This window comes from Myxine glutinosa, chromosome 12 (assembly GCF_964187855.1).
Source record: "Myxine glutinosa chromosome 12, kmMyxGlut1.1, whole genome shotgun sequence".
Classification (NCBI taxonomy): domain Eukaryota; kingdom Metazoa; phylum Chordata; class Myxini; order Myxiniformes; family Myxinidae; genus Myxine; species Myxine glutinosa.
The window spans coordinates 94,992,062-95,015,093 of record NC_136272.1 but is presented as its reverse complement, the minus strand read 5'-3'; the positions used below and the strand labels follow the sequence as shown (position 1 = coordinate 95,015,093).

Below are 23,032 nucleotides of genomic sequence, written 5' to 3'. Positions count from 1 at the left end.
TCCATAATTCTTAAATGGGAGAAGTTTGGAACAACCAGGACTCTTCCTAGAGCTTGTCGCCCGGCCAAACTGAGCAATCGGGGGAGAAGGGCCTTGGTAAGAGAGGTGACCAAGAACCCGATGGTCACTGGCTGAGCTCCAGAGATCCTGTGTGGAGATGGGAGAAACTTCCAGAAGGACAACCATCACTGCAACACTCCACCGATCTGGGCTTTATGGCAGAGTGGCCAGACGGAAGTCAAACAGTTCAATCTTGGTTTCATCAGACCACAGAATCTTGTTTCTCAGTCTGAGAGTCCTTTAGGTGCTTTTTTTGCAAGCTCTAAGCGGGCGTTCATGTGTCTTTCACTGAGGAGAGGCTTCCGTCAGGTGGACTCCAATCAAGGTGTAGAAATATCTCAAAGATGATCAAGACAAATGGGAGGCACCTGAGCTAAATTTCAAATGTCCTGGCAAAGGGTCTGAATACTTATGTAAATGTGATATTTCAGTTTTTTCTTTTTAATAAATTTGCCAAACTTTCTCAAATCCTGTTTTCTCTTCGTTATTATGGGGTATTGAGTGTAGATTGATGAGGGAAAAAATGAATTTAAACGATTTCAGCATAAGGCTGCAACATAACAAAATGTGAAAAAAGTGAAGGGGTGTGAATACTTTCTGAATGCACTGTATATATATATATATATATATTTTTTTTTTCCGCTGCATTCCAGACTGCAGCCAGTAAGATCTATCCTTGCAGGAAATCCCATTATATATTAGGATTGCACAGCCACCTTAACACCCATCTCGAATGCCGATTGCCCTGACGTTCTGTGACCACATTTGCAACTAGAACGGCACTTGGTAGAGTGTATACTTCCGCCAGGCTGAACAGTTTGCATTTTATATCCCACTGATGGGTTGGAGCTGCTGACCTGAACCAAAATCTAATCAGTTTGTTCTCGTCATTTAACCAACTGATCTCCCAAGTTTAGCTTCTACCAAGCCTGAATCTACCAAGTTAATCTACCAAGTAATGATCCACCAAGTTCCATGCACCACTTTGAGATATCATGCTATATATATCGTTTTCGGCCCATTTCTCAATGCAATTTAATTTTCAATGGTGGAAGAATAATTTACAAAAAAAATGTAAAAATTCTCGGATCCGGATTCGGATATTCACCAAAAAATCAATTTGTCTTCATCATACACCCAAGGTGAATGGAGAAGGTGGATCAGACTCGGCAACGGTTGCTGGAGTGAGATGTGCATGGAAGACGTTTCGGGAATTGAGTGGCATGCTGATGAGGAGGGGAGGGTCGTTGAAGCTGAAGGGAAAGGTGTATGCTGCATGTGTGAGAAGTGTTATGATTTATGGGAGCGAGACATGGGTAATGAACGTAGAGCAGCAACGAAGGCTGGAAAGGGTGGAAATGTGAATGGTTCGGTGGATGTGCGGAGTATCGTTGAGAGAGAGGAAGACAAATGATGAATTGCGAAAGATGATGGGAATAGAGCCTGTGATTGATGCTGTGAAGAGGACCAGGTTGAGATGGTTTGGTCATGTGTTGAGGAAGGATGAAAGTGACTGGTTGAGAAGAGTGATGGAAATGAATGTAGAAGGAAGTAGAGGAAGGGGAAGACCGAGAAAGACTTGGCTGAAGATGGTGGAAGAAGAAATGCGGGCAAGGGGAGATGCAGAAAATAGGGCAAAATGGAGAAGATTGTCATGGGGACCGCAAGGCTAACCCCCGCTCCAGCAGGGAAAATGGCCTTAAAATGCATGTTGTTGTTGTTGTACACACCCAACACGTCTACCAAGGTTCATCCGAACCCATCCACATCTTTATGAGATATCCTGTTCACAGACAAACAAGAAAGACGTCATGCAGAGCATGATACTTGCAAAATCCTCCAAACAAATTTGACCTTAAAATAATTAGTGGTTGAATTCAACGACCAAATATGCGAATCCTGTTCGAATTTCAAGTCAACCGGATGAAAATTGACGATTTTAGAGATACAGCATATTGTTGACCTTTTGACCTCAAAAATAATAAATTGGTTGTTGAATTCAGTGACCCGATATGCAAATCCTGTTCAAACTTCAAGTCAATCTGATGAAAATTGAAGATTTTTGAAAAGTTGTTGACCTTTGGCCAAAGTTAACCTTTTGAATTTTTGACCTCAACATCGATAGGCTTCTTGGTTATGACCAACTCTACCATTTAGTAAAGTTTCGCGAAGATCGGTTTGAAATTTGATTTGCAGGCGATTGACATACAGACAAAGGTGAAAACACAACCTCCGTCCACCTTTGGTGGCAGAGGTAATAACAGAAGGGAAGTATTTTCTGAGCGATTAAAAAAGGGATCAGTGAATATACGACAAGCCACACAATTTGTCATTGCCTCGTATGTGTGGTGTCTTTTAAAACCCAAGTTTCTATCTTTAAAAAATATACAAGGTGTTGACCAAACAAAGGCTCGTTTGTAAAGAAAAACTCCGTTTTATGAACAGCAGTGCCAGACATTTTGTACTCTCCCTTTAGACGACAGGGGTATGGAAAGTAAGCACAAATTAATGCGCAGCAATGCGTAGCAGGTTAATGTTGAGCTTCCCCTCATCCCTTCCTCCACCCTCCTCCAATAAACCCTCAAACCAGCCGATTTCGGCCCACTGGATGATGAAGGCCGACATCAGCTTGTGCCAAGTGCTGCTTGGTCGGTCTAAATCACCAATCTTGTAGCGAGCATGGATCGGCAAGATCGAGTCACCATGTGAATCAAAGACACATACACTGGCAAGAGTAAACCACCACCACCATGGGAGCCAGTAGAGAGAACACAATAAATAAATAAATGATTAAAAGAAAAGGAAGTTTAACCATTCGGCCAAATTAACAGACACACAGGTTCGACTTCACATTATTGGTTTGAAAAGAGTCAAACAGCCACCTGCTCTACCCTTCACCATTAACAACGCCCACAGAGACGACGTTTCGTGGGTTTTTTTTGGCCGGTGTTGCAGTTTCAGCTTTCAACTTCCACCACTTCATATTTCTGCTTTTCCTACCCAAAGCCTTCCTTTTATTCTGGCCCACAGCAGTTTTTTCTCCCTTTCAAACGCATTGCCTCTTTAGTCATATTTAAACTGTTGGTCATGACAAAGCAACGACGACGCTGACATCAGAATTTTTCCACTCAATGTTCATCAAACTTGATCGATGATATCGAACCTGATGGGGAAGTTGGCGGTGCTTCTTGCTTCGCTTCCTCCTTCAAGTCCTTGCCTGCTGTCCCATCCGCAACTGCCGGGGCGTCTCCATCTGCAGTTTTCTCATCCGTTTCGTTCACCGCATTATCAATTCCGCTGGTAACTCCGGCAGTTGCCCCAGCGGCTTCTGTTTCACGGGCAAAATGATGATTTCTTAAGTAAGATCAATTAAGAAATTGTCTTTTTGTTTTTTTCTTTTACACTCACAATCTTCATAGGACAAAAGATAACTATGATAGACATTCAAAAGATTATACAACAGTCACACAGATCAACTAACCTGAATCTTTTCCCACATACAATTACATCTAACAACTAGAACATCACGCGGTAGAACACATACCACAGTCAGGCTGAACACTTTACTTTATGTATCCCACTAATAGCCTGGTGTTGGCTTAGCGGTTAGGGTACCGGCTTGGGATCCTAGGATCCTGAGTTCGAATCCCGGTCGATCGCTAAATTAACACCAGGGGGGTTGACTCAGCCTGTCGTCCTTCCGAGGTCGGCAAATTGAGTACCAGCTTGCTGGGATGAATGACTCCGGTGTGTACCCCGATTTAGAATAGGTACACCGTATCCCTGTGCATCGTAAGAGGCGACTAAGGGTTGGCGTCAGGAAGGGCATCCGGCCATAAAAACATTGCCTCAAACAGGGAACCATGATTGTCATGGGGCCCGCAAGGCTAACCCCCGCTCTAGTGGGGAAAATGGCCTTAAAACGATCATTCATTCATTCATTCATCCCACTAATAGGTCGGATCTGCATCCGGACCCAAACCAAAATCTAATCGGCTTGTTCTCGCCAACTACCCAATTCAAACACCAAGTTTTGTCATAATCCATCTAGAACTTTTTGAAATATCATCCTATACATGCATCGTTTTTGGCCCCATCTCTCAATGTTGAAGAATCATAAAAATAAATTTCATATCCGGAACTTCACCAAAATCAAATTAATTCGTCTTCGTCACACGACAAATCTGCCCATAACGTTTTGAGATATTATGCTCGATATCGTTTTTCGCCCAATGGTGAAGAATCGCTGTTAAAATCCCCGTATCCAGATATTCACCAAAATGTAATCAATTCGTCCTCACAACACACGCAACCTGTCTATCAAGTTTCGTCCGTATCCATTCACAACCTTTTGATATATCCTGCTCACAGACTGAAAGACAGGGGTGAGAACATACTTTTTAGTTTTGTGGCAGACGTAATTAATAATAAATAAAAGTATTTTTATTTACATGTATATATGCCTTATTAGACCTTCGAGAAAAATCTTGGACAATTGTGGGCATCTCGTTCATACAACTTTTTGAACGTCTAACTCAATATTTTAAAATAATGTTGAAGATATCAAATAACATCTTTTGTCGACGTCCCTGACTCCTTAGTATCTCTCCCTGGTTACTCCCTCCTTCGGTATGATAGACCCGAGCCCCAACCTGGTGGCAGAGTTGCACTTTACATAAAAAAACTCAATATCTCACTCTACGTGTACTGCTCTTACACCTCCCAAACGCCATGAGTACCTCTGACTACGGCTTCACCTCCACTCCCACCTTTTGTTCATATGTGTTCTGTACCGTCCTCCAAACAGTGATGACTCGATTTACATCTCGCTGACTGACAACATGGACCAATTTCCATCCACTCATCCCAACTCTCTTCCTCATATGTGGCAACTTCAACTTTCATCATGCCAGTTGGCTGGGTGTGGGTTCATCTCTCACCAGCCATGGCTCCTCAGCAAAGGACTTCTGTGACTCATTGGGACTGACACAATCTGTCAGTTTCCCAACCCGGATCTCAGTCAATGGAATATCATCTCTTCTGGATTTGGTTATGACTAACTTCCCTGATTTGCTGCTCTTCTTCTGCTCCAATCGGCTCATCTGATCATGTGCTTGTTAAAGTGGACATCTCTCTGGCCATTCTCAGAGAGCTTCCTCAGTGTCGACGAGTCTGGCATTTCACTCAGGCCAACTGGCTCGGTCTTCAAGCAGCCATCAATCATCTGGACTGGTCTCCCATCTAAACTGCCTCTGACATCAATTCTTCCTGGGAATTCTTCCAAAGCAAACTGCTCTCTCTCATGCACAGATTTATCCCATCTCGTCTTCAGTTGTTATACCCTTCCTCCCATCCATGGTACACTAAATCTTGTGGTGAGGAAGTTGCCCTGACAACATGCCCTTGCCTCTTGGAAGGCAAATCCAACTGAAGGAAATCTCAGTTCCTTCCACCAAGCTCGGAACAAGTGTGTGTCTACCCTCAGGAGTGCCAGGAAGCACCATCTCTCGACTCTCAACACTGAACTCTCAAACCTGTCTCACCCTCCAAATCCTGGTGGCGTCTGGTCAAATCCGCTTCTGGTGTTTGTTCCCCCTCGATTACCTCAAACAGCTACACAGCTGACACCGCACATGAAAAAGCCGAATGCCTAAGCTCTGTGTTTGCTTCAAAATATTGCGTACCAAACCCGTCTCTCTCTGTACCCACCTTACCCAGTTGAACCCAGCTGCTCCTGGACTCTGTGTCCTTCTCTCCTGACAAGGTGGAGACGTTTCTTTCAAACCTCGACTGATTTTGCAACTGGACCAGACGGAATTAGCCCACGAGTCCAAAAATCCTGCTCTTCCGCTCTATCACACCCTCTCTCTGTTCTCTTCACCCTCTTTTTTGCTCAAGGTCAACTGCCATCTGCTTGGAAATCAGCCAACATCACCGCTTTACACAAAAAGGTGCAAAAACAGATCCTTGCAACTACAGACCAATCAGTATGCTTCCAATAATCAGCAGGGTCATGGAATCTATCATCGTTTCTAAAATTAAATCATTCTCTGCTCCAATTGCCCGATCTCAAATCATCAATTTGGATTCAGATCAGGTCACTCTGCTCTGGACATGCTGCTGTTGAAACCAAAGCTTTCAGAATCATTAGTATCTCCCGTGGTGAAGCCGATTCTGAGGGCCTTTCACTCACTCACCGCAGGCAGGTTGGTGGTCTTTCTGTCTTCTACAGAGTCTTCTCCAGCCTGACTCCCCCAGCTCTGTCTGTGCTCTGTCCCCCAAATATTCCTGCTGGATTCACAAGATCTGTCAGCAACCCTCTTATGGTTAAACTGACAAAATCAAGACTCTCTGCTCACCTTTACTGTTAAATTCCTCTCTTTTCACCCACCTCTGGAACAAACTCCCTCACTCTCTTCAATCCCACTCCTCATTCCAGGTCTTCACCTCAAAACAGCTGTTCGCCCCCATCTCATATCTTCCCCCATCCAAAATCTTGATCTTTTCTACCCCCATTTATCCACCCCAAACCCAACTCCTTCAAATTCCCCCTTTTCTTTCCTGAAAGCCCCTGTCATGTCCATTTGTTTATACCGTGTACCCCACCCCAGCCATCTCTCTTCCACAGATTTCCTACTGAACTGTTCTCTGCTGTTGTTGGCCTTCCCTCTCTCTACCCCTCTTTTCTCCTGCTTTCCTTTAGTATAATGTTCTTTGTGTTAGCTCTTATACGAGCCTGGACGAAGAGGACAAAAAAAAAAGTCTTCCAGAGTTTTGGGAGATTTTGTAAGAGCTGAAGTGAACTTCTGTGTGAGTGATTGCAAGAGAGTGTGAACTGGGAGAGAGAGGATTTGGAGGTAGGGGTGGGAATAGATGGGATGATGGGGGTATTAGACCCTCTACCCACCATTTCTTCCACCGCTACCACACAAAGTCTACCTCCCTCTGTAGCTGGGAGGGAATTTGACCATCCACCTACCTCCATTAATCATCAGTACCCATGCCCCCCTCCCCCCAACTGAGGGAGAGGGTGGGTGGTGAAGTGGAGAGGTTGTGGTGATTGTAAGAGGGTGTAAACTATGAGGGAGAGGAAGGGGGAGAGGAGGTGTCACAACACCAAACGGAGGTAAAGATGTCCTGTGTGGGTTAAATAAAAACGTTCAGTAGATTAGGGATTAAACTAATGAACACATCAGCCAAGCTCCATTCTGAGTGTCCACGACAAAACCCTTGTGCAGATATTTTGATTTTTGAGTGTTGGAAGCAGCTTTGACCTTCTGTTAAATATCTCGTTTTTCCGTACAACAGCTTAAATGTACGCACTGGTAAGCAGTTGGAAAATAGTCATTTCATTTCTCATTTCTATAACGGAAGCTGGAGGGGAGTGTAGTCAAGTGAGCCACCTGTGCATCATTTGCCTGTAAAGTGAGCACTGCGTGTACCGACGCACATTACAGACACCAAGGCAATACATTTTCTCAAGCATGCATTTGTTTATCTTACTTAATTAGGTCAATTGGAAATTTTAACTTCCTCTTATAGATATGTAGTTCCGTGATTTTGTATTGATACTTGCACGTCCTAAATTCCATATTAAAAAGTTTATGGTACATTTCAATTTTGGTGGCCATTTTTTTTTTCAAAATGGCCACCATGTTCAATTTTGAGTTGGCAAATCGACTGTAAATTATTTTTTGTTTTTTTGGTATACAGAATCGAGGCTCGTGTAAGAGCTAACACATTGAACATGAAAACATGCACAGACACATAAAATATACAATGAAGGGAGCGGGAGACAAGAGGGAGAGAGAGGGAAGTACACAAGCACAACAACAGTAAACAGGGACATCGGTAGATCTGTGGAGGGGGAGGCCTGGGGAGGTGGGAGGGGTACACAGTATAAAGCAAATGAACACGTCTAGGAATTTCAGGAAAGAAGTTGGGGGTTGAAATAGGCGGATTTGGGGTGTTTTAACGGGGGTAGAAAAGATCAAGGTTTTGGATGGGGGAAGATAAGAGATGGTGGTGAACATCTGTGGGAGATTGTTCCACAGAGTGTGGGAGTTTGTTCCAGAGGCGGGAGAAAAGAGGAATGAAAGAGTGAAGGTGAGCAGAGCGTCTTGATTTGACAGTTTCACCAGAAGAGGGTTTCTGGCAGATCTTGTGCGCCCTGCAAGAATATTTGGGGGACAGAGGAAAGACAGAGCACAGACAGAGCAGGGGGAATAAGCCCGGAGAGGAGTCCGTAGAAGACAGAAAGACCACCTACCTGCCTGCGGTGAGAAAGAGAAAGACCCTCAAAATCAGCTTCATCGAGGGAGATTCCAACGATTCTGAATGCTTTCGGTTTAACCGCGTGAAGCCGAGGTAGGTGTGATTTAAAAAGTATCCACACAAGAATAGAACTGCCAAATTTCATCCCTGTATCAGAATGTGAACAATTCAACCTAATAATGATACCTACCAACAGCTATATAGGACGAGTCTGTTTGAGGCTCAGGTAGCTTGTTCGGGTGTAACACTTGCATAATATTTCCTTATAATGCACATGTGAGTCAGTGGATTGGAAACGGTTGCCCAATGCACATCTAATTGCACTTCTAATGGATATAGGAGTAGATGAAGAGACATTGGAACTGTTGACCATACACGACATACATTCCAACTCCGCATCATGGTTCTTCCAATATTTTACCCTTTTATGAATGCCCAAAACTAAAACTAATGGCAAATGTATGTACTTGTAGGTAGGAAATTCAGGTTTTATTACTCTATCTATAAACCTACAGGTCTGCTTGCAGTAGGAAGCATGATGATGGTGATGATGGCAGCTGGTGAAGGTCCAACCTGATTCTACAATGGCCAAATGGTAAGGACAATGTTCAAACTGTTGCCAGAATGAGGCAGTAATGATGGAGGATTGTGAGTGATGTGAGCAATGATGGAGTGATTGTAATGATGTGAGAGCCACCAAATAGTCATTCTGGCATCCAAGATCAACTCCAAACTTGGCTTACTGACCCCTCCTCCGTTCTCGTAGTCAATATGTGGCTCCCAACAGAATCCTTTCATCTCCCCACCGTCAGAGCTGGTATGCCCCAAGGCATTGTTCTGGGCCCAGTCCTATTCCTAATGTTCATAAATGAGCTCTGACTCAGGGAAATCCTCTATTTGCTGATGACCACCCTCTGCGGTGACATCCCTGATGGATTATCTGTGGGCTTCTCCCATGATAAAGCTGAGTCCATGGGCCTATCACTTCACATTACAGACAGGTTGGTGGTCTCTCTGTCTTCTACCACCTCCTTTCTGGTCTTGCACCCTTCTGCTCTATTCATACTTTGTTCCGTCCAGGTATTTTCAGTGTGCACACGGTCCACCATTAACACTCCTCTAGTGAAACTTCCAAAATCCAGAATCACTGCTCACCTCCACTCATTCATCATCTCTTGTCCCACCTGAAGAACCAACTTTCACACTCCTCAATCTCATTTGTCCCTTCAAGGCTTCAAGGCTTCAAGACAGCTGTTCACCATCATCTCAGATCAACCCCCATCCAAAACCTTGATATTTCCTTACCCGGTTAACGCCACATTTGTTTTCCTTCCTGAGAGTTTACTTCTGTATCCATTATGCCCCCTCCCTGCATCTCCCCCCTTAACTTTGAAGACTTTCTATTTTGTCCCTCAAACCTGCTGCGGTGTTTCCCCCATCCTTCTGCTGTTCATTTTGTGCTCTTGCATCCTGATCCATTATATGTTCTAGCTCCTCCACGGACCTTGACTCTATTAAAATAAATAAATAAACAGCACTCGTGTACTTCCAAAGTCTCAGCATCATCGGTCCAATTAAACCTTAGCACTCATGATCGACATCAATGGCTGCAGAAATCATAATAATAATAATAATAATAATAATAATAATACATTTATTTTATATAGCGCTTTTCAAGAAGCCCAAAGACGCTTTGACAGAGTACAAAAAAACAAGTGCAAAAAGACAAAAATCAACAACAAAAATCAACATATAACCTTCATAATTTGTTCAATGCAAAGCAGGCCTACTTTATCCCTCTTCTCAAACTAATAGGCAACAAAACGTGGCTCCACCACTGGTATCCTGAAACCAAATTGGAATCCATGAAATGGAAGTATGAGAGATCATCCGAATAAATGTTGCACCCCACCCTCGATGGGCTCTATTTTCTTGTATTCCAAGGAAATCCTGTAAATTCATCTTACGACTCACAAAATTACAATCACAGGGGACGACAATGTCAACCTCATGCAAAAACTCTCGGACCAAAGGAAATAAAAGTCGTGGCCAAAAATATTGCCACCCTTGCACTTTTTTCAAATAATGCACCATTTCTTCCTGAAAATTGTTGAAGTTAAAAAATCTTTTTGGTATCCACATATGTATTTCTTTTGTTTGCAGTGGAACAAAACAAAAAAAGGTGAAAAAAAATACTAAATCTTAGCTTATTCCACACAGAAATCCTAAAATGGCCCGGACAATATTATTGGCACCTTTCAGAAGTTGTGAGAAATAATTACATTTCAAGCAGGGGATTCTCCTTTACTTTGGAATTGAAATCACATGTGGTGAGTTGCAGGTGCTTGCAATATACAAATCACTCATTCAACCAGTTTGAATAGAGAAAAGGAGTCATTCTGCTGTTTTGTGTCACTGTGTGTACCGCACTGAGCATAGAGAATAGAAAGAAAACCAGAGAAATGTCTGAGGAGGTCAGACACAAAATTGTAGCTAAGCCTGGACAATCTCAAGGCTACCAGTCCATCTCCAGAGACATCGATGTTCCTGTGTCCACCGTACACAATGTTATCAGGAAGTTTAAGGACCATGGCACTGTAGCCAACCTCCCTGGACGTGGCCGCTGCGAAGGAACGTTTGAATGGTGGAGAAAGCACCTCGATGAACTGCCAAACAGATTCAAGCTGACCTTCAGACATTCAAATGAATGGAGGAAATAAATATAAATTTAGATGGAGGAAATATTGAGTTGGACAAGATGGGGAGAGAGGGGGAAGGACGGACACAAGCACAACATTGGAGAGCAAGGACATCGAGAGAACTGTGGGAGGGAGAGGGCTTGGAGGGAGGTGGGAGAGGAATAAAACACATACGGACACTGCAAGGACTTCCAGGAAAGAAGATGGAATTTCAAAAAAGTGTATAAAGACCCTGGTTAGACCCCGGTGTGTACCCTGGTTAGAATAGGTACACCGTATCCCTGCGTGTCATAAGAGGCGACTAAGAGGGTTGGCGTCAGGAAGGGCATCCGGCCAGAAAAACATTGCCTCAAAAAGAGAACCATGACAATTACAACTACATATGGGCAGAGTACAGCCCGAAGTGGAGATCGGTTTCTGAGGTTTGGGACATGGAATGTAGGGACAATGACAGGGAGATCAGGAGAAGTGGTGGAAGTATTGATCAGAAGAAGAGTGGACATATGTTGTGTGCAAGAGACGAGATGAAAGGGAAGTGGTGTGAGAATGGTGAAGGGTAGGCAGGGACAGAAATACAAGTTTGTGTGGCAAGGGTGCCCGGAGGGCGTGAATGGTGTTGGTGTCCTGTTTTCTGAGGAGTTTGTAGACAGTGTGGTGAGTGTGACTAGAGTGACTGATAGGTTGATGTTGGTGAAAATGATGATTGGAAAGCTCTTGGTGAACGTCATCTCCGCATCTCCGCATCTCCGCAGGGATATGCTCCGCAGGTTGGTCGGAGCGATGAAGAGAAGGACAAGTTCTGGTGTGCGATAGATAAGCTGATGGAAAACGTGAAAGATGAGGAAGTTGTTGTGGTAGGAGGAGACCTAAATGGACATGTGGGAAGGAGTATGGATGGTTTTGAGGGAGTTCATGAGGGTTACGGATATGGTGTGAGAAATGGAGAAGGTGAAAGGATTTTGGAGTTTGCTGATGGAGCTGATTTGTTGATTTGTAATACTCAGTTCCAGAAAGAGGATAATAAGCTTGTTACATACACGTCCGGTGGGTCGACGACAACTGTTGACTACCTGATGGTGCGTAGGCGACATCGGGGGCACCTCCGGGACACAAAGGTGATCCCGGGAGAGGAGGCTGTTTCACAGCACCACTTGGTTGTCTGCGACATAAGGGTGAAAGGTGCGAGGAGAGCTCGGCGGGTGAAGTACCAACCGAGAATGAAGGTGTGGAGGTTGAAAGAGGTGACAGTAAGGGAGGCATTAAAAGAGAGGCTGAGTAGGGTAGAGGATGATGTGGTTGAGCTTGAACGTGGTTGGATGTCAATGAAAGATAGTCTGTTGGGAGCTGTTGGTGAGGTATGTGGATGGACAAATGGACCACCGAGGCACTCGGAAACATGGTGGTGGGATGAGGAAGTTGGAAAGAGGATTGACGAGAAGAGGAAGAAGTTCAAGGAGTGGCAGAAGGCGAAGGATACGGGAGCAGAAAAAGCAGAGCATGAAAGTTATAAGGCAGCCAAGAAGGCTGCAAAGAAAGAGGTAGCAAAGGCGCAGGAGGCATGGAGGAAAATGTTCAGAGAAAGCTTGGATTCGGAAGAGGGTCAGAGAGCGGTATTCAGGATTGCAAAGCAGACAGCGAAAGAGAGGTGTGATGTGATGGGGGTGAGTTGCTTGAAGGATGAAGTGGGACAAATCGTTGTGGACCCAGATGGAATTAAAGGAAGATGGAAAAGATATATGGAAATGCTGTTGAATACAGAGAATGATTGGGATGGCAACATAGAGAGTAACCCAGTTTTGGGACCGGCAGAGAAGATAACTGAGAAGGAAGTTGAGGAAGCGATGAAAGCAATGAAGAGTAGAAATGCGGGAGGGCCGACTGGAGTTGTGGGAGATATGTTGAAGGCAGCAGGAAGTTGGGGTGTGAAGAGAATGACAGAGATCTCTAATCTGGTGGTGAAAGGCGGCCGCATTCCAGTGGATTGGGAACTGAGTACCCTCGTCCCTCGGTGACCCTCTGGACTGTGGCTCGTACCGAGCGATAAAGTTATTGGAGCATGGAATGAAGGTATTGGAAAGGGTGTTGGAAAGGAGGATAAGGAAGAAGGTGAAGATCGACGAAATGTAGTTTGGATTTATGCCAGGAAGAAGAACGACAGACGCGCTCTTTATAGTGAGGCAGTTGCAGGAGAAGTACATGGAGAAGAGGAAGAAGTTGTTTCTTGGGTTTGTTGATCTGGAGAAAGCATTCGATAGGGTTCCATGCAAAGTATTGACATGGGCATTGAGGAAGTTAGGGGTGGAGGAATGGTTGATCGGAGTAGTGATGGCAATGTACAAAAGAGCGTGCACAGCTGTGAGGACGAAGGACGGGAACAGTGGTGAGTTTGAGGTGAAGGTGGGAGTGCATCAGGGGTCGGTACTAAGTCCACTACTATTTGTAGCTGTGATGGAGGTGCTGGCTCAGAACGTAAAGGAGGGTTTACTGTGGGAGTTGTTGTATGCAGATGATCTGGTGTTGTTTGCGGAAAGTATGGATGGACTGAAGGAAAAGATGAACAAGTGGAAGGAATGTATGGAGACAAAAGGTCTGAAGGTGAATATAGGAAAGACGAAGGTGACGGCAAGTGGTAAACCATGTGGTGAGGTGGAAAGAACTGGGAAGTGGCCGCGTGCTGTGTGCAGGAAGGGTGTTGGAGTGAACTCCATTCAATGTTCAATGTGCGCTGAGTGGGTTCATCAAAAATGTAGTGGTCTGAGAGGGTCATTAACCAGTGTGGCAGCTATATTCAAGTGTAAGGTGTGCACAGAGGGAGCTGCAGATGGAGGAAATGTTGAGATGGATCTTGGAGACGGCGTGAAGCTGGAAGGTGTGAAAACATTTTGCTACCTCGGAGACATGCTGAATGGAGAAGGTGGATCAGACTCGGGAACAGTTGCAAGAGTGAGATGTGCATGGAAGAAGTTTCAGGAACTGAGTGGTGTGCTGATGAGGAGGGGAGTGTCGTTGAAGCTGAAGGGAAAGGTGTGTGCTGCATGTGTGAGAAGTGTTATGATTTATGGGAGCGAGACATGGGTAATGAACGTAGAGCAGCAACAAAGGCTGGAAAGAGTGTAAATGCGAATGGTTCGGTGGATGTGCGGAGTATCGTTGAGAGAGAGGAAGACAAATGATGCTTGCAAAAGATGATGGGAATAGAGCCTGTGATTGATGCTGTGAAGAGGAAAAGGTTGAGATGGTTTGGTCATGTGTTGAGGAAGGATGAAAGTGACTGGTTGAGAAGAGTGATGGAAATGAATGTAGAAGGAAGTAGAGGATGGGGAAGACCGAGAAAGACTTGGCAAAAGATGGTGGAAGAAGAAATGCGGGCAAGGGGGTTAACAAGGAGAGATGCAGAAAATAGGGCAAAATGGAGAAGATTGTCATGGGGACCGCAGGGCTAACCCCCGCTCTTGCAGGGAAAATGGCCTTAAAATGCATGTTGTTGTTGTTGTTGTTGTTGTATAAAGAAGAATGATCGTTTTAAGGCCATTTTCCCCGCTAGAGCAGGGGTTAGCCTTGCAGGCCCCATGACAATCATGGTTCCCTGTTTTGAGGCAATGTTTTTATGGCCGGATGCCCTTCCTGACACCAACCCTTAGTTGCCTCTTACGATGCGCAGGGATACGGTGTACCTATTCTAAACCGGGGTACACACCGGGGTCATTCATCCCAACAAGCTGGTACTCAATTTGCCGACCTTGGAAGGATGACTGGCTGAGTCAACCCCCCTGGTGTTAATTTAGCGATCAACCGGGATTCGAACCCAGGATCCTAGGATCCCAAGCCGGAACCCTAACCGCTAAGCCAACACCAGGCTATAGTATCAAAAAAGTGTATCTGGGGTGAAAATTCGCGGGGGTAGAAAAGATCAAGGTTTTGGATGGGGGAAGATAAGAGATGGTGGTGAACAGCTGTTTTAAAGACCTGGAGGGAGGAGTGGGATTGAAGGGAGTGGGGGGAGTTTGTTCCAGAGGTGGGAGAAAAGGGGAATGAAAGAAAGAGTGAAAGAAAGAAAGAGAAAAGGGGATCCGTTTGAAAACGATAGAGGAGGGGTGGCATGAAGGTGAGTTTCGAGAATGTAGGGAGGAAAGACTGCAAGAGTTTGAATTTTTTTTTGAAGTGGCATGATTGGATGAGGAAATTGAATAAAGCCTTTTAAATCGGAAGAAAAACAGCGTGTTGTAATATACCACTGAATAAAACTCTGCAGGGGAAAGTTTAAACATATTTAAACAAAACAGTGAAAAACAATCTGGGAAAAGTCCCTGAAATGAGGGCGTGGATCAGAGAAGGGAGAAAGGGTTGAAAGTATGCAGCAAACTAGATTTGGAAAAGTGAGTATCAGCTGGAGATGGAAGGAAAAGGTGGAAGAAAAGGAGATAAAGGGGGTGGGTCAAGACAGCACACGTGGGCGGGGCCCACGAAGAGAGAAGGAAATACTACATTTTTTTGTTTGTTTGTTTTTTGTATTTGAAACGTTCGACAAAGAGTGGATGTTCAGGGAAGTTCGGGGGAGAAGAGAAAAATTTAAGAAACAAGCAATACAGTGAAGGAAAGAACTTGTATTTACACAACACCGACGGGGGGAGGGAAGCCTCAAGTTACCAGGCCCCGCACACGGTGCAAACAGAAAACGATTAAATTATACACAAGTTTGCACGAATTACAAACCAAAAAAAACTAACTAGAAACACACAATAACACATACACTATAAAATAACGAGTGGAAATTTGGCAAAGACATGAATGGGAAAATACTTAAACTTTGATGCCGTGGAGAAATCAAGGTAACTGCCTCGCTCGCGGGACCAGAAACGGAAGTTTTGATGTTGACCAATAATATAATATACTCTTCCACTACAATGCGCTTGTGCATAAGGACCAGATATTGCACTAATGCACTAATCACCTTTCATTGCTGTAGATTTGAGCTGCTGGATTAACCCATATAACCCAGATCTGACCCATGTGCCCATTATCTGTTTTTATCTTCGAAGTCCCAAGAGCATGCCCACAGATTTGTTAACACTGACTTGGCTGGAAGGAGTCGTCCGAAATGTTGCATTTTTACGGCATAGACAGTATGATGGATAAATTGAGCACATGTATTTAACTCGTGAAAGCCTGGTGTTGGCTTAGTGGTTTGGGTGCCGGCTTGAGATCCGAGGATGCTGGGTTCAAATCCCGGTCGATTGCTGAATTAATGCCAGGGGGGTTGACTCAGCCTGTCATCCTTCCGAGGTCGGCAAATTGAGTACCAGTTCACTTAGTCTAGTAGGAAGACTAGGTCCCCCTGCACCCCCCGGAGATATACTTCTAATCAGTGTTTCTAGATTGGAAAAATGTGTAGAAAATGACTAGCTATGGCCCCAAGCTGAAAAAATGTCCCACATACCATTTTTATGCAAATTACTGCTGCCATTATCAAAAAAACGATTTTTGACATATCTCAGCCAATATTGCAGATAATTGAAAAATGAAGGTGTCTAGACCCATGTTTTGAAGGGCATAGATCATGATAGAACTATTCATAACATGATTACATGTGTCTATGGTATACTAGTATGCATATTAATGCTGTAATTACAAAATAATCAGTTTTACAAATGATAAGGATACGTTAATACTGCAGATAACTTAACATGGTACATAAGGGGTCTAAACCCAGGTATTTTCAAGGTTAAATGTCAACAAGATGCTCCTGAGTCTTGCATAGGGGCGGGACATTGGCAGTAACATTGGTACCACTCAACTTTTCTTCCCACCATTGACTTTGTATTGCGAGAGATTTTCACTTGCTTATTTAAAGGTTTCTCACCCAGCCCACGTAAAATCTACCAACTCCTGCTGTTAACTCCCAAACATATTTTTTTATGTTATCCAATCACAGTGCAGAAATGACAGACTAGAGATCCAAATTAGTGCTGCTATAGCTGCCATTTTACATTTCCATCCATGTAACATGCGCGCTCGCGCGCTCGTATCAATTGGTAATGTCGCGCGCTCGTATCAATTGGTAACGTTGATGTTATTGAATACCTCAGTTGAAAGTTCAGTCTTCCATTCCATCTGTGTGTTGTTCTTGGTATTCATCCTCCAATCTAGCCAGGTAAGATGCTAACTATAATGTTACTCACATTCTTGACTTCAGTTTCTGCATGAAATCATAAACAGGCAGAATAACAGCTGAGCCAGCTAGCACCATGTTAGCTAACGTTAAAGCTAGCCTCATCTATGTACAGTATGTTCCTAATGTCGGTGTAACTTAAACTTTTGTTAATGCCAAACATGAGACATATCTGTTGACTTCTGTATATGAATTGAACCAGAAAGAGGCACGACAGCTGAGCTAGCTACAGTAACTTAGCACAATGTTTCATTGGCCTAGATAGCTAACGTTAGTGTGGAAGAATTTAGATGTTTTAGCTATTAGCACTTTTGATGCCACTAAACATGGTTTAGTCAGCTAAAAAGTACCCTAGTGTAGAACATGACTCAGAACCTCTGTTACCTCACTGAAAACTCAGAGCCTCCTTTCACAGGCACTTTTAACATCATTCGTGATTTCTTATTTGTCATTTAACAGTGATGGTAGACATCGACAGCAAGCATGCCCAAAAGAAAACGGAGTGTAGAACCTGCAGCCCAAAGCTCTCCTCCTACATGCATCCTTCATGTACCATCCATGTCTGATCATGGGGATTTCACGCCCCTCCGTAAAATTAAAGGATCTGCTTCAGAAAAACTGCAACTGCTTCAAAAGATCCGGGATAGACGTCTCAACCAACCGCATGACTCCCCATGTCGTATGCAATCAGTATGTGATCAGATCCCGGCAACTCTTCCTGATGACCTAGAAAGAGTAGGATATCACAGCAAGTGTTATAAGCACTTTGTCCGCCACTTTCATCGTCTGGGAGATGATACAGAACCAGGGCCATCAACCTCATCATGGCATCACTCTCCTCGTAAACCAGGAGGTTCTGCTGAACCCATCTTCCCGCCAGAGTGTATATTTTGTGAGAAAGTTGAGACCAAAGATGCTCATCGCAATACTGAGAGGCCTACAACCTTCCCATCCTTTAAAAACAAAGAAAATGCATGGGAGCAAATCGAAACACGGGCTGAGAAAATGGGTCTCTATCGACTCCATCGAAAGGTGAAAAACAAAGACCTCTTTGCATGTGAGGCCAAACACCATCCGTCATGTTTTAAAGCTTTCCGCACAGCATTCTACAACTATGAGCGTGCGATTCACAGAGCCGAAGCACCAAAGGAGCAGGCTTGCATGTCAGCCGCCCATGAAAAGGCATTCAACTCAGTACTGGAACACATTCAAACCCAGGTCATCCAGCAGAATAAAGTTCTACAGCTTTCTTCCTTGCGCTTGCTCTATGTCGAGGAACTGAAACTGAATGGATATGAGAACTCAAATTATCGGTCAGAGAAACTACTGAAACGCCTACAGAATGACCCAATCAAGGAGCATATCCACTTCACGAAGGTTGATCATGACAAATGTGATGTCATTTCTTTCTGGCTTGTGCACAGCTCAAACATAACAGTTTCCAATGCTCTCGCACGAGCATTCACACTCGGAAGCACAAACAAGAACCAAAATGTTGCCCTCCAACTTCGCCAGGGTATTCTACAGGCTTTCAGAGAGTGTAAAGACCAACCATGGCCACCAACAGCTGAAGACATGGAGCTCAATCCTGAAGACATCCTACCTCCAGACCTTGTCCGCTTTCTCAGCGTGCTAATGACTGGCAAGGAGGGCATCGAGACAGAAAAGGTGAAGCGTCTGGTCTTCTCCATTGGACAAGATCTGTGCCGTGCAGTGTCAGATGGAAAATGGAAGTTACCAAAGCACATTCTCCTCTGTGTGACTGTAAGGCACCTGTTCCGAAGCAAACAGCTCACCACAATACTACACAGGCTTGGACACTCTGAGAGCTACGATTTCGCCTTGGAGTTGGAAACTGCTCTCGCCAAGGTCCTGGATGAAGTCTCAACTTATCGTACACCACAAATTGTGACAGGAGAGGTCAACCTTGTATTCCACTGTGAGTGGGACAACTTGAATAAAACCACTACCAGTGTGCACGGCAGCAACATTGTAAACAGTGCTGGAGGAATCATGAGCTTTGAGAGAGCTTTGGGCTGCAGGTTCTACACTCCGTTTTCTTTTGGGCATGCTTGCTGTCGATGTCTACCATCACTGTTAAATGACAAATAAGAAATCACGAATGATGTTAAAAGTGCCTGTGAAAGGAGGCTCTGAGTTTTCAGTGAGGTAACAGAGGTTCTGAGTCATGTTCTACACTAGGGTACTTTTTAGCTGACTAAACCATGTTTAGTGGCATCAAAAGTGCTAATAGCTAAAACATCTAAATTCTTCCACACTAACGTTAGCTATCTAGGCCAATGAAACATTGTGCTAAGTTACTGTAGCTAGCTCAGCTGTCGTGCCTCTTTCTGGTTCAATTCATATACAGAAGTCAACAGATTTGTCTCATGTTTGGCATTAACAAAAGTTTAAGTTACACCGACATTAGGAACATACTGTACATAGATGAGGCTAGCTTTAACGTTAGCTAACATGGTGCTAGCTGGCTCAGCTGTTATTCTGCCTGTTTATGATTTCATGCAGAAACTGAAGTCAAGAGTGTGAGTAACATTATAGTTAGCATCTTACCTGGCTAGATTGGAGGATGAATACCAAGAACAACACACAGATGGAATGGAAGACTGAACTTTCAACTGAGGTATTCAATAACATCAACGTTACCAATTGATACGAGCGCGCGACATTACCAATTGATACGAGCGCGCGAGCGCGCATGTTACATGGATGGAAATGTAAAATGGCAGCTATAGCAGCACTAATTTGGATCTCTAGTCTGTCATTTCTGCACTGTGATTGGATAACATAAAAAATATGTTTGGGAGTTAACAGCAGGAGTTGGTAGATTTTACGTGGGCTGGGTGAGAAACCTTTAAATAAGCAAGTGAAAATCTCTCGCAATACAAAGTCAATGGTGGGAAGAAAAGTTGAGTGGTACCAATGTTACTGCCAATGTCCCGCCCCTATGCAAGACTCAGGAGCATCTTGTTGACATTTAACCTTGAAAATACCTGGGTTTAGACCCCTTATGTACCATGTTAAGTTATCTGCAGTATTAACGTATCCTTATCATTTGTAAAACTGATTATTTTGTAATTACAGCATTAATATGCATACTAGTATACCATAGACACATGTAATCATGTTATGAATAGTTCTATCATGATCTATGCCCTTCAAAACATGGGTCTAGACACCTTCATTTTTCAATTATCTGCAATATTGGCTGAGATATGTCAAAAATCGTTTTTTTGATAATGGCAGCAGTAATTTGCATAAAAATGGTATGTGGGACATTTTTTCAGCTTGGGGCCATAGCTAGTCATTTTCTACACATTTTTCCAATCTAGTAACACTGATTAGAAGTATATCTCCGGGGGTGCAGGGGGACCTAGTCTTCCTACTAGACTAACTGGTAATTCCCTGCGTGTCGCAAGAGGCGACTAACAGGGTTGGTGGCAGGAAGGGCATCCAGCCATAAAAGATCGCTTCAAAAAGGGGATCACTGTGCCCAAAAAAGGCCAAACCCTACTCTACGGGGAAAAATGGCCTCTAAAGGCGGTTCTTTATTTAACTCATGGGACACTAAATGGAAGGAAAATACAAGTTCGCAAATCTTGGACTATTCTGATTTACTACTTCCTTTAATTATTTGAATGCCCCTTGTATAGCCGATCACACCGTTTCAACACACCTTAAGGCTTAATCAAGCATTTTAGCCCTCTCTGAATGATCAACAACAATGCTGGAATGTTGGATCCGTCATCCTCTTAGCCTGTACTTGCTCACTGCTCCTCTGTTCATTAGGAGGTATTTCACTATTGTGTGAACATGATGTGGTGGTGGGAGGGATTGGTTGTGGAGGGAGAACAAATTGAGGAAATTACATGTTATGTAGAGAAGAAGTGAAAGGAGAGAGAAAAAGAGGGAAAATGGAATGAGAGAATGGAGAAATTCTGCCTTTTACTATGGCCCTTTATCATGTACATAACCATATTCCATGTACTTATCCAACTACTGTATTAATAATGGGAAAGGCTAAGCCTGTATTATCTTGCTTGCACAACTGGGCAAATCTAATTGGGCCGTCAAATGCACTTGTTTGTTTGCCCGACTGCTCAATTAGTTGATCATTGACCTGCGGATGTCAATGGAGCAGTCACCGTCCCACGCCTCCTCCCCCCAAGCCCTCTCCCTTCCACACATTTCCCTGCTCTCAAATGTTGCGTTTGTGTGCTTCCCCTTCTCTCCCCATCTTGTCTTCCGCTCCCTCTTTTTATATATTTTGTTTGTCTTGTTCCGCTTCCGCTTGTTCCGCTTGTCCGCTTGTTCCGCTTGTCTTGTTCCGCTTGTTTGTTTGTTTTGTTTGTTTTTATATATTTTGTTTGTCTGGTTGATTTGTTTGTGAAGTAAATGTTAGCTCTTTCACGAGCCTCGATTCAGTATACAAAGGTGATGAGGCTTCATATGCCCAACAAGGCCCATCAGCCTCAGGAAACCATAATCAGGCTCACTTTCTAAATTTTATGGGACTCAGGTAGATGTTTGTATACAAGGTAAAGAAAATGAAAATCAAAAATAAATTAATTAATGTATTAATTAATTATCGAGTGTAGTATCACTCAGAATTATTATTTGCCAGGTCTTACAATCACTCAATAGCAATATGAGGGATGGGGTGAGGAGGCAGTTAGAGAAGTGAACAACCCTGGACTTTCGGCCTAATGGATTACAGGCAGTGTGGTGGGCAAGTCTTACCTGCATCCAAAGGTTGAACATTCTCCAATGGTACCGTTTCATCGTGATCATCACATTTTCCATTCACCCGAAAACTAACCTTCCTCTGCAAAGTGAAAGCCATACAATGTCATCGTGCATTAAATCACAAACAAAACCAACTTGGCCAGACAACAGACCAAATTTATTTCCAGGAATCACTGATAATTTATTAATTTATTCGACCTAGTACATAAATATTTCATGAAGAGCCTCGTTGAGTGAAATTGCTAATTCCAAAGGTTCCCCGTTGAATAATGGGAATATTATTTGTGAATGACTGTTAGGCAGTGTATTGTGCTCTGTGCATTGCTAACGCTGGAATACCCATGATTTGTTGTGAAGCAAATTGTTGATTATAGAGGACTTTGTAATGGCTGATGAGAGTAGTCAATTAATGTAAATGTAGATTGGAGCACCAATATGGCAAGTGTTCACATCGAAATTCGATTTTACATCTTTTTTTTCTTTTTTTTTTTCTATACTGAATCGAGGCTCGTGAAAGAGCTGACAACCGCGAGGGAAAGACAGCACAGGGGGACCACGAGGGAAAGACAAAGACAGCACAGGGGGACCACGAGAGAAAGCAAAGACAGCACATGGGGACCACGAGGGAAAGACAAAGACAGCACAGGGGGACCACGAGAGAAAGCAAAGACAACACATGGGGACCACGAGGGAAAGACAAAGACAGCACAGGGGGACCACGAGGGAAAGACAAAGACAGCACATGGGGACAACGAGGGAAAGCAAAGACAGCACATGGGGACCACGAGGGAAAGACAAAGACAGCACAGGGGGACCACGAGGGAAAGACAAAGACAGCACAGGGGGACCACGAGGGAAAGACAAAGACAGCACATGGGGACAACGAGGGAAAGACAAAGACAGCACATGGGGACCACGAGGGAAAGACAGTACAGGGGGACCACGAGGGAAAGACAAAGACAGCACATGGGGACCACGAGGGAAAGACAAAGACAGCACAGGGGGACCACGAGGGAAAGACAAAGACAGCACATGGGGACCACGAGGGAAAGACAAAGACAGCACA

The 23,032-nt window shown here is 43.9% G+C and overlaps 1 protein-coding gene across 2 annotated transcripts in view; it reads right to left on the bottom strand.

The window, feature by feature from the left end:
• The window catches only part of LOC137437637 (uncharacterized), a 172,865-nt gene that overhangs the window by 115,271 nt on the left and 34,562 nt on the right, over window positions 1–23,032 (bottom strand). For both annotated transcript variants that reach the window (XM_078766105.1, XM_078766106.1), the window contains exons 6-7: window positions 21,961–22,045; window positions 3,224–3,388 (exon numbers count right to left, since the gene is read on the bottom strand). In XM_078766105.1, the coding sequence (XP_078622231.1) occupies window positions 3,224–3,388; window positions 21,961–22,045 (250 nt within the window). The remainder of the gene's footprint in view (window positions 1–3,223; window positions 3,389–21,960; window positions 22,046–23,032) is intronic.